We start from the raw sequence: 12,108 nt of genomic DNA, 5'->3' as shown, positions 1-12,108 counted from the left end.
TATTAAAAGTAATTTTTTATCCTTGTTTTGATGGTTTCCTTTATTTACTTATCATCTGCGGAACCTGAGATCAACCTGAAGGCTTTGCACATGCTAGGTAAACACTTTACCACTGAACTGCCGCTCTATTTATTTAGTTTTATTTTTTTCTTATGTATTTCATATTATTTTATGTGTATGAGTGTTTTGCCAGTATGCATGTCTGTGCCCCACAGACATGCCTGACATAGCCAAGGAGGTCAGAAGAAAGACAGTGGATCCCCTGGAACTGGATTATAGGTTCTTGTCAGCTGGCATGTGGGTGCTGAGTATCGAACTGGAGTCCTCAGGAAGAGCAACCCGTGTTCTTAACTATGAGCCATCTCTCCAGCCCCTTATTTGTTATTTCTTTTCTTTCCTTTTTTTCTTTTGAAGCAGTCTCTTTATGTAACCCAAGCTGGCCTGAAACTCAAAATCTTCCTGCCTCAGCCTCTCCTGTGCTGGGGTTTCAGTATGTGCCACTTCATCAGGCCAATGCCTTTCTTTTTAAACATTTGCATTATTATTTTTCAAACGTTTATATCATCATCATCATCATCATTATCAATTATTTATTTTGATTTTTCTTGAGACAGGGTTTCTCTGTGTAGCCCTAGCTGTCCTAGAACTCATTAGGTAGACCAGGCTGTCCTCCAACTCACAAAGTTAAAGGCGTTCACCATCACCCCCCAGCTTTAAACATCTGCGTTATTGAAGGAAAAATGTTAACTATGAAATATCAGAATGAGAGGGCTGGGGAGATGGTTCAGTCACAAACAGCTATGTAACCTACTTTCGGATTCCTAGCTCCCACATCAGAGCCAGGTTTAGTCATAGACCCTGTCTCATAAAGTGAAGAGCCACAGGAGGCACCCAGTGTCGAACCACTGGTCTCCCCCCACACGCACACATATAGGCGCGCGCGCACACACACACACGCACACATACAGGCACACACACACATACACGCTCAGAAATTAGAGCGAAAGAAAGATAAAATTAAAATGGCATTTATTCATTCATTTATTTATTTATATATTTATTTATTTATCGGGACAGTGTTTGTTTGTGTAGTTTTGGAGCCTGTCCTGGATCTCCCTCTGTACACCAGGCTGGCCTCGAACTCACAGAGATCCGCCTGCCTCTGCCTCCTGCGTGCTGGGATTAAAGGCGTGCACCAACACCGCCCGGCTAAAATGGCTTCTTTTAAAAGAAAGTTTTAGACTTATCTTTTTAAAAAAGATTTATTTTGCGTGTGTGTGTGTGTGTTTGTGTGTGTGTGTGTGTGTGTGTGCCTGTGAGTGTGTAGGTGTGCTATGTGCATGAGTGTGCCTTTGGAGGCCGGAGGAGGGCATCTGATCCTCTGGAACTGGGATTATAGGGAGTGGGAAGCAGCCAGATGTGGTACTTACTGGACGCTCCTCTCCAGCCGTGTGTGTATGTATATGTGTGTGTGTGTGTGTGTGTGTGTTCTGCCGGGGATGGACCTCCTATCACCATGTGGGTTCCAGAAAAACTGAGATCGGCAGTCCTAGTCACAGTCCCCTTTACCAGCAGAACGAAAAGGGGGCGTGGTGATCACTGCAGACCGAGGCAGGGGATTGCTGGGAGAGTTCCAAACATTTTCTTAAGCTGGGCATGGTGGTGACCGCCCTTGAAAGCCGGAGACGGTGCTGTGAGTTCCAGGCCAGCCTGGGATACTTGAGACGCTGTCCCAAATCTAAAACACGAAGCGTGCGAGCCCGGCAGCCCACTTCGGGCACCCCGGAGGCGGGAAGGCGGGAAAGCGGCTCCGGTCCTGCGCGGAGCTTCCCGGCACTGAGAGCGCGGGAGCGGCTGGCGCGCGGGGCCCCTCCCGCGCATGCGCAGAGACACCGGCGCGTCCGGGGCGCTGCGGGTTCCAGGCGCCGCGGCCGCCTCTCGTAGCCGCCTCTCCCGGCGGCCCTGGCAGGGATGGAGCCGCTGGACGAGCTGGACCTGCTGCTGCTGGAGGAGGAGGGCGGCGGAGCGGAGGCCGCGCCGCGGGCGGAACTGTGAGTGAGCCGGCGAGCGGCGGGCGGTGGGCGCCAGGGCGGACCGGCGCGGTCTCCCCTGGTTTTAGCCGGAGGGTTTGCCTCATCGGCGACTGTTAATTTGGACCTGGTCTTGTGTAGCCCAGGCTGGCCTTGAACTCGCTCTTTTCCACACCACAGCTCACCAGTGTCATTAATACATTGCATTTTTTTTTTTTTTTTAATTTGAGTGCGTTGATCCGCTGGTGGCGGTCGGAGAAGCACCTGTGGGAGTTCTTTCCTTGCACGTGGGACCGGGGAAGCGAACTCCGGTCCTGCTAGCGGGCTCGGTCATATTATTAATTTACGTGTTTATGTGCATGTGTCTGGTTTTAGAGGCATCTCCTGGAGCTGGAGTTACGGGCAGTCGTGAGCTGTCTGAGGCGGGTTCTGGGAATTGAACTCAGGTCCTTTCTGCAAGAACAGTACGTGTTGTTAACCATTGGTCCCAATGTAACTTTTCGGAGCTCCTGCAGGCATCACAGCCTACCTCAGGAAACCCCTGGTGTGAGGCTAAGTAGAGGTGTTCAGTGATAAATTTCCAAAACAATGGGTTGTGCAGCCAGCTGGAGTGATTGGTAGGGGAAGGAGGAAGGCATTTATTTTTTTTCGATTTTTCGAGACAGTGTTTCTCTGTGTAAAAGACCTAGTTGTCCTGGAACTCACTCTGTAGACCAGGCTGGCCTCGATCTCACAGAGATTCACCTGACTCTGCCTCCCCAGTGCTGGGATTAAAGGCCTGAGACACCACTCTATGTTCCAGCGGTCCTGGAACTTGTTTTGTAGACCAGACTGGTCTTGAATGCAAAGATCCTCTTGCCTCCACCTCCAGACCGCTGGGATCAAAGGTGTTTGCCAGCATGCCTGGTAGCATTTGATGTTTTAACCGGGGAGTGTAGGTGACCAGTTAGGGTTATGGAAACCCGACCAGAAAGATGTAAGAAGAAAAGGGGTGTCACTTTAAAGAGTAGTTTGCTTGGTTTCAGTATTGTGAAGCTGATCTGGTCATTCTAAATAGACATAAGAAACTCCTGAGTTATTGTACAGAAGTCAGCTCCTCTGGCGGGTAAATAGCCCTGCTTTCTACTGGGATGTGATGGTTGGCTCAGAAGCTGCTGTTAATGACTCCAGCTACTCAAGGAGCCCTGGAGTGCTTGGGACCCAGAGTTGAGACCAGCCTTGGCATAAACAGAGACCCTTTCCTGGGAAGCCGAGGGAGAGTTTGCTTCCTTTACAAGGAGAGGGAGGCGAGGACCTCTCCCTGCATCTGTGGTATGTTGGACTAGCTTTCTTGAGTGGTGCTGGAGGAACCAACACCCGGTATGCAGTGGGCTTAAGCCCCCTGATGCTGTAAAGATTGGGGTGATTGGCAGCTCCCAGCAGGATTTGCAGTGAACCCCCATGCTGCTCTCTCTCTCCACCCCCCTCTCTTTCTTTCCAGCAGTAATGGGGATGAGGCACAGGCTGGCACGCGGGTGCTGTGCCACTGAATCGTGTCCTGCCCAGCATGTCAGTTATTTGGCAAAGCGTTCAACGTATCTCCATTTAGGTGTACTTTGTATAGGCTTTCAACAGTAGTAGAAACCTGTTCCGACATTTTCCAGGTTCCGGGTTTTCGGGTAGCCCAGCCCCGGGTAGCCTTGAATTGAGATGTGTTAGCCCAGCCCAGGATGGCCTTGACCATTTCCTAAGTGTTCTGTTGCTGTTGTTTATGCAGCGGGCACATTTTGTAGAGAAGGCTTGTGTGGTAAGAGGCAGGAGTGGCCCCAGATCCCCAAGAGAAAGAAAAGCAACGGACAGCCAGCCATGTGGGTGATGGATGTCCAGTCCGCGTAGTCGAGGGTTGGCCAAGCTGTTGGGTACTCTCCCATCTGTAAAGACTGACCATATCTGCCCTGCAAACAACCCTGCCTGTCTACTAGTTAAAATACCAATCACAATATATGTAGCCATATATAGAGGACAAAGCCAGGAATGTGTAAGAGCACAATCTTGTGCTATTGGGAGATCTTTAGCCTTTTGGTATTGAATCTCTAGAGATAGACTGCTTCCCTACAGCAACTTGGGTGTCTCATTCTTTGGTTCGATCTCTTGCAACACTCGAGTTTGTGGGAGTCCCCCTGCCTCAGCCTCCCAAGCCCTGGGTTTACAGGTTTGAGCCATCATGTGCAGTTCGCTTATTATTTCATGTATGTTTCAAAAGGAGAGAAGTCACTTTTTGTTTTGAAATGGTGCTTCATGTAGTCCAGGCTAGCCCAAACTCCCTATGTATCTAAGAATGACCTGGTTCTGCCTGTCTTCCCAAGTGCTGGAATTACAGGTATGAACCACCACACTCAGATACCTAGCCTACTCAAGTGCTGGGGAGCAGATTGACCCCCAGGCTTTGTACATGTTTGGTAAGCACTCTATTAACCAAGCCTCAGCCCTGGTCTTTATAACAAGAATTCCTCCCCCTGTGCTTTTGTTCAGTTTAAGGTTTTCAGGGGAAGAAAAAAAAAACCTTAAAAAACTAGAAAATTGGCTTCCAGATAGTCCAGTCAATGGGCTCTTACGTTTCTGCTTTTAGAGTTCAGAAGAAGGTGGAAGCGTTCTTTCCTAAGACGATTCTGAGCCGAGGAGAGGACAACCGGTACCTGGTGCTAGCTGTCGAAACTGTACAGGATGAGAGAGGGGATGAAGAAAAACACCTGGTCATCACGACGTCGCGGGAACAGGAACACCAGGAGCTGTGCATCCTGAGGAACGGCTGGTGAGTGGCACCTGACTGTGAGCAGTGATGTGGTGCTCTGGTGGTGCTTTGATTTTGCTTGTTTCTGATGCAGGGTCTTGTGTGGATTAATTATTTAAAAGGAGATAGAGATAGTTCAAGAGTAACCGTGCCTGCCACCAAAACTGACCACCAGAGTTTGGGGCCTGGGACCCACCTAGTGGAAGGAAGAAGAGGATGGGTAGACCACCCCACCCAGCACATGCACACAAAATAAATGTGTTAAGCCAGGTGGTGGTGGCACACGCCTTTAATCCCAGCACTCAGGAGGCAGAGGCAGGTCGATCTCTGTGAGTTCAAGGCCAACCTGGTCTACAGAGGGAGTTCCAGGATAGCCAGGGCTACACAGAGAAACCCTGTCTCAGGAAAAAAAAAGGTTAAAAAAGACAAAGAATAATTCTTTTTTTTTTGGAGCCTGTCCTGGAACTCACTCTGTAGACCAGGCTGGCCTTGAACTCACAGAGATCCACCTGCCTCTGCCTCCCAAGTGCTGGGATTAAAGGCGTGCACCACCACTGCCTGGTCAAAGGATAATTCTTAAGGGAGGGAAAAAGGAAGGTTGGAGAGATGGCTCAGTGGTTAAGAGCACCTGATGCTCTTGCAGAGGCCCTGGGTTTGGTTCCTAGTGCAGCTCACAACTGCCTGTAACTCCAGGGATCTGAGACTCTCTGGCCTTCTTGGGCACTGCACACATGTGGTGCACATACCATCAACACATGCATATACGCCTAAATAAAACGGTAATAAAAATTTTAAGACACGAGGAAGATTTGCCGGCTTATTGAAAGTGTGGTCTTCGCTCCGGCATCATAGTTCTTCTGTGCTCCAAACTGACGATTTGATCTTCATTTTTGGAAAAAACTTTTTATTTAAAAATTAAAAAAAAACAAAAAAACCCCAAAATTTTGTGCTATGTGTATGACTGTTTTGCCTGCATGTATGAACGAACGTTCATGCACCATGAGTGTGCCCGGTACCCGTGGAGGCCAGAAGAGGGTTTTGGGTCCCCTGGACTTGGAGTTACAGGCGGCTGTGAGCTGCAGCGTGGGCACTGGGAACCGACCGAGGGTCTTCTGCAAGGACAGGTAGTGCTCTTAACCATCGAGCTGTCTCTTTAGTGCCCCGCTTAGATGAGGTTTAGAAATAGTTACTCTTCAGATGAAGCACTCAATGCTTCTGGGCGTCTTTACATGTGGGCACCTGGATCTTACGTTTCCGCTTCAACCTTGCCTTTTCTCAGGTGTTCGGTCCCCGTAGAGCCGGGGGACATCATTCACCTGGAGGGGAACTGCACATCTGAGACGTGGGTGATAGATGACGACTCGGGGTATTTTATTCTGTACCCCGACATGCTGATCTCTGGCACAAGCGTCGCCAGTAGTATTCGGTGTGTGAGAAGAGCTGTCCTGAGTGAGACTTTCAGGGTAAGCGACTTCGGTTGGTGTTTCGACGGTGCTTTCCTCTGCTGTGCGGAGGGTGGAACCCAAGGCCTTGCTCTGCCGCGGGGATCTATCCTCAGCCCCGCGGGAACCTTTCCCCGCTCACTGTTCAGTCCTCAGCAGCTGTCTTCCCAGAGGGCCAGTGCGCTGAGAGCATTGTGGGACTGGCCAGTGTCACGTACCTGGTAACTGCAGTGTTGTGATTGAGACCAGGCCTCTGGTCCTTTGAACTGAATTTTATTTAGCGTTTAATAGCAATGCTGATCTCTGAGAGTGCATGACTACATCCAGCCCCCCAAACCCCCACCGTTTTTTTTTTCTTCTTAAGCTCAAGGACAATTTTTTTAGATTGAAAGGGGGGGGGGAGCACAGGGAGAGGGAAGCTGTGAATGTCAGCAGCTGCCCAGAAGGAGGGAGAGAGAAAGCCATGCTGTTTGAGTTAGGCCAGCGGGGAGGTCAGCCACATGCTAGGCAAGCAGGCACCAGATGGGGTAAGGAACTTGAGGAAAACGGTGGCGCCCAAAGTGTTACAAACGGCATGACTGAGATGGAGGGAAAGAGCGGGGCGGTGGTGGTGCACGCCTTTGATCCCAGCTCTCACACTCAGGAGGCAGTGGCAGACGGGTCTTTGAGTTCGAGGCCATCCTGGTCTACAAAGTAAGTTCCAGGATAGCCTGGGCTACATAGAGAAACTGTCTCAAAAAAACAGACAAACAAACAAAAAACCCCAAAACAAAAGAAGAAAAGGAAAAGTTATGTTTCTGTGGGTAATTCAGAGAAGTAAAGTAAGCGACATCGCTTTGTAAGCTTCTGCCTTTGAGATATATGTTTATTAATTCTTTGAGAATTTCATGCAATGTATTGCATTGGATCATCTTTACTCCTCGCAGATCCGCCTTGTGTTCTTTCCCCCCCCTTTTCCTTTAATGACCCACCATGTCCAGTTTGTGCTCTCCTGTCCTCCTATCCCCGGGTACAAAGCCATCAGTGGAACTCGGTCAGCCTCCGGGGAGCCACACCGCTATGGAAAACTGACTCTCCTTCCCCAGAAGCCATCCACTGCCAATGTCTTCTCAGCTAGGGGAGGGGGCTCATGAGTTCCAGTCACCTTTTAATCGAGAGCACAGTGAAGCCACTGAACGGGACCACCCCATGGGTAGAAAGAAAGGTTTCTTTGGGGCAGATTCAAAGCTGCTTTGGTTGTCTTGGAGGATGGCATCGGGGCTGGGTGAGCAAGAGAGTAGCAGGAAGCTGGGAAAGTCTTGCTAGTTCTAAAGAGGCCGGTGTTGGGGCAGGAGGAAGCTTGTACGCACAGGAACAGCCTGAAAGTTGGGGGGAGGGGGAGGTGTTTATGAGCCAGAAGAGCCTGGGAGCTGCCTGGTAACTGTGGTTTGTGTTACAGGTAAGCAAGTGTTGGTAGGGGACTGGATACCCCTTTGCTGAAAGTAGGCAGCTGTAGGGGTAGATAAAGGAGGTAATGACTTTTCCTGAAAAAACAGAAACCTGATTCACAAGTTTTTTGAGGAATGCTGATTTTAGGCTTTTGTTTACCTGCTAGCAACGCTTCTATTTACCTGGTCAGAGTCCAGCCTGAGCTGAGTCCAGACTGTCATTTAGACATTGTCCCTGACACTGACATTTTGGGGGCCCACTTTGGACCTAACATGCCTCCATGCTTGAATGTTAACTGGCTTGATTTTGTGCAAGCAACCACAACTGCTGTGAATTCATAGTTCTGGAACTCTATGTAGACCAGGTTGGCCCGATCCTCCGAGAGGCCCACCTGCTCTGCCTCTCAAATGTTAGGATTAAAGCCTGGTACCACCTGCACATCCTTGCATCTGGCTGTTTTTGTTTCTGTTGGAGGAGGTTTCACTGTGTAGCCCTGGCTGTCCTGGAACTCACTCTGTAGCCCAGGCTGGCCTCGAACTCACAGAGATCCGCCTGCCTCTGCCTCCCGAGTGCTGGGATGAATTGTTGTTGTTTTAATTAATTCATTTTCCTGAGTATGGGTATCTTGTCCGAATGTATGTCCGCGCACCACTTTCGTACGCGGTGCCCCTGGAGGTCAGCAGAGGGCATTGGAGCCCGAGACTAGATGGACAGGGGGTTGCAAGCTCCAAAGCTAGCCGTCATAGCAACTCTCTCTATCCCGCCTCCTACCCCTATCCACTGGTCTCTCCCGAGGCAGAGTCTTGCTGTCCAGGCAATCTAGTCCAGGGCTCAGTGACCCAGCTTGGCTTGGAGCTTGAGGTAATACTGCGGCCACCCCACTCCACAAACACTTTATTCCAGTGGAAAGAATTAAGTGCCTTTAATTTTCTATTTAGAATTATCTCAACTTTTTTTTTTAGATTTATTTATTTATTATGTATACAGAGGAGGGCGCCAGATCTCATTACAGATGATTGTGAGCCACCATGTGGTTGCTGGGAATTGAACTCAGGACCTCTGGAAGAGCAGTCGGTGCTCTTAACCTCTGAGCCATCTCTCCAGCCCGAATTATCTCAACTTTGGTAAAAGCCTTTTGAAATCAATATTTCCATTTTGAAAAATAAAATCAAAATCACGAGATCCAGGACAGGCACCAAAACTACACAGAGAAACACTGTCTCGAAAAACCAAAACAAACAAACAAACAAAAAAACAACAAAAACCTTTGCCAGTGTATTGACATTTGTTTTATTTTAGTTCATGTTGGCTTTTGTATAATCATCGTGTGAATGTATTGTGGAATGAAATGTGCATATGACTTGTTTTCATAGCTCTCTGATCCAGCCACTCGCCAAATGCTGATTGGTACGATTCTCCACGAAGTCTTTCAAAAAGCCATGAGTGAGAGCTTTGCCCCAGAAAAGCTGCAAGAGCTTGCTTTTCAAACTGTCCAAGAGATAAGGCATCTGAAGGAAATGTAAGTCACTGAGAACTGCAGGCGCAGCCTCATCCTGTAACTAACTTCTTGCCTAGAATTCAGGTTTCTGGAAGGAGACCCTTCGGTATGAGTTAGCATAGCCGAATTTCAGCCGTCCTGCTCACAGGCACTCTTGGTAACATTACTGAAGTACCCTACATATGTGTTCAGGGACCGGGTTGAGCTACGCAGATTCCTCAGCTGTCCTTATAGACTGACATAAGGAGCAGTGTATGGGTTTGGAAGCAGGTAGTGGGAGCGTTCATATCCATCTTTGCCAGTTTAACGACTTTAATAAGTCTGAAAAAGGATATCTTCGCAGACTTTTGTGGCTCCCTTACCCAAAGATTGGCCTGTTTAGGAGGCAGATGCAGGTAAATCTAAAATCCTGAGGGCAGCCTGGACTACATACTGACTTCTAAATCAGCCAAGGCTATACAGTGATACCCTGTCTCAATAATAATAATAATAATAATAATAATAATAATAATAAGGGTTGGGGATTTAGCTCTTAAGGCCCTGGGTTTGGTCCTCAGCTCTGGAAAAAAAAAAGACAAAATAACAATAACAATAATAATAATAATAATAATAATAATAATAATAATAATGAGACACTTTCCAAAAAAGGTGAACTGCTTAAGAGTGAAGAAAAACGTCTGGAGAGACGGCTCAGCGGTTAAGAGCACTGGCTGCTCCTGCAGGTGTTAGTTTGGTTCCCATATCTGTAACTACAGCTCCAAGGGCTCCGACACCCTTCTATGGCTCTAAGGATGCTGCCTCCTGCATGTTGGGATTAAAGTTATACACACCACCGCTCAGCTTCCACTTTATCTTTTGAGACAAGGTCTCTCACTGAATGTGGAGCTGGAGGGTTTGGCTAGGCTGACTGGTCAGTGTGCTCCAGAGATCCAAACTCAGGCCCTCAGGTTTGGGGGCAAATACTTTACTGGCTGAGCTGTGTCCCTAACCTGTACACTCACCCCACTCTCGGTCTTTGAGACAGGATCTGGCTGTGGAGCTTAGACTGGTCTCTAGTTTTGTTCTAGTTATGGTTTTTATTGCTGTGAAGAGACACCATGACCATGGCAACTCTCATAAGGAAAACATTGAATTGGGGTGGCTTGCTTACAGTTTTAGAGATTCGGTCCATTATCATCACAACAGGGAGCATGGTACCATGTGGGCAGGCAACAGGAAATGCACTGAGACACTGGGTGGTGTCCTGAGCATAGGAAACCTCAAAGCCCACCCCCACAGCGATACACTTCCTCCAACAAGGCCACACCCACTCCAACAAAGCCACACTCCCTAATAGTGCCATTCCCTGAGATTATGAATTACATTCTATCTACCACAAGCTTGCTGTTCTTCTGTTTTAGCTACAATGCCTGGTTTTATGCTGGGGGATTGAACCCAGGACTTTCTGTGTGCTGGGCAAGCACTCTACCAACTGAACTACATCTCCAGCTCCAGAAGATTTTTATTAGTGATTTTTTTTCTTTTTTCTTTTCTTTCTTTCTTTCTTTTTTTTTTTTTTTTTTTGAGAAAAGGTCTTCCCCCAGCTGGCCTAGAACTTACTATGTAGACCAGTCTGGCCCAGAACTCACTCACAGAGACCCATCTGCCAGCTTTGTGTGAGGAAAGGTAAAGGGTTATTTGACCCCAGGAGTTTGAGGCCAGCCTGGGTAATACAGGAAGACCTTATTTTGTTTATTTATTTTTGAATTTAATTTTATGTGATGGGTGATTTGTTTACACATTTGCACCACATGCATGCAGTGCCAGTGGAGGCCAGATGAGGGCATCAGATGTTTGAAACAAGTTATAGGTGCTTGTTAACTGTTATATATATAGGTGCTGGTAATTGAACCAGGTCTTCTGCAAGAGCAGCCGGTGCTCCTAACTGCTGGACCATCTCTCCAACACCCACCTGTCTACTCTATTGCTTGCTTTAGGAACAGCATCTTTTTTTTTTTTTTTTTTTTTTTTTTTTTTTAAAGATTTATTTATTTATTATGTATATAATGTTCTGCCTCCATGTATCCTTGCATGCCAGAAGAGGGCACCAGATCTCATTATAGATGACTGTGAGCCACCATGAGGGTGCTGGGAATTGAACTCAGGACCTCTGGAAGAGCAGTCAGTGCTCTTAACCTCTGAGCCATCTCTCCAGCCCCAGGAACAGCATCTTTTATAGTTTTTTTTTTTTTTTTTTTTAATTTGAGAAGTGTAATTGGGACCAACCATTTTGACAACTGATGTGTGGATGATACTGCAACAGATAAACATGAAATTAGGTATCAGGTCATAGTTAATTGTATTTTTTTTTTCAATTGGGGTAAAACATAATAACATAGAAATTACCATCTTAGCCAGACCTAGTTCATGCTTGTGTGTCTGCATTCAGGAAGCTGAATCAGGAGACTCTGATAGCTCCAGGCCAGTCTGGTCTTCTGGGAAAAAAAAGAACACATTTTAACTTTTTCTTTTTAAAAAGTTTTAAACTTCATTTATTATTATTATTATTATTATTATTAGGGGTGTGCAGATGTGCCTGGGTGTGCAGATGTGCCTGGGTATGCAGATGTGCCTCCGTGTGCATGCGGAGGTCCGAGTTCACTTATTTGTGAATCACTTATTTCCCACCTTTACCTGAATCTGGAGCCGGAAGCTAGGCCGACTGGCTTACACAAGCTCCTTCCCCTGCTGAGCCATCTCCTGGCTCCAGTTCACCCTGTGCTTGCCTGCTTTAGCCTCATCTTGATACTAGGTGTGTGCTACCCAGCCACAGTGAACACCTCTTAAAAAAAGCCAAGCTGGACTCAACCCCAGAGACTTGAACATGCAGAGAATGTTCTGAAACTATGAATATTTTATGGCTGAGCTGTACTCTGTTATGTTTGTACCACATTTGGAAAC

General features: G+C 47.5%; 1 protein-coding gene across 1 annotated transcript in view; it reads left to right on the top strand.

Annotated features, from left to right (window-relative positions):
- The first annotated feature begins 1,905 nt into the window (after positions 1 to 1,905).
- Dna2 (DNA replication helicase/nuclease 2) overlaps positions 1,906 to 12,108 on the top strand; it is a 30,222-nt gene continuing 20,019 nt past the window's right edge. The window contains exons 1-4 of the mRNA XM_028881105.2: positions 1,906 to 2,051; positions 4,639 to 4,821; positions 6,080 to 6,263; positions 9,044 to 9,189. Of these exons, the coding sequence (XP_028736938.1) occupies positions 1,972 to 2,051; positions 4,639 to 4,821; positions 6,080 to 6,263; positions 9,044 to 9,189 (593 nt within the window). The 5' untranslated portion in view covers positions 1,906 to 1,971. The remainder of the gene's footprint in view (positions 2,052 to 4,638; positions 4,822 to 6,079; positions 6,264 to 9,043; positions 9,190 to 12,108) is intronic.

The sequence above is a fragment of the Peromyscus leucopus genome, chromosome 16_21 (assembly GCF_004664715.2).
Source record: "Peromyscus leucopus breed LL Stock chromosome 16_21, UCI_PerLeu_2.1, whole genome shotgun sequence".
Taxonomy (NCBI): domain Eukaryota; kingdom Metazoa; phylum Chordata; class Mammalia; order Rodentia; family Cricetidae; genus Peromyscus; species Peromyscus leucopus.
This window is presented reverse-complemented; position numbering and strand designations above follow the sequence as displayed.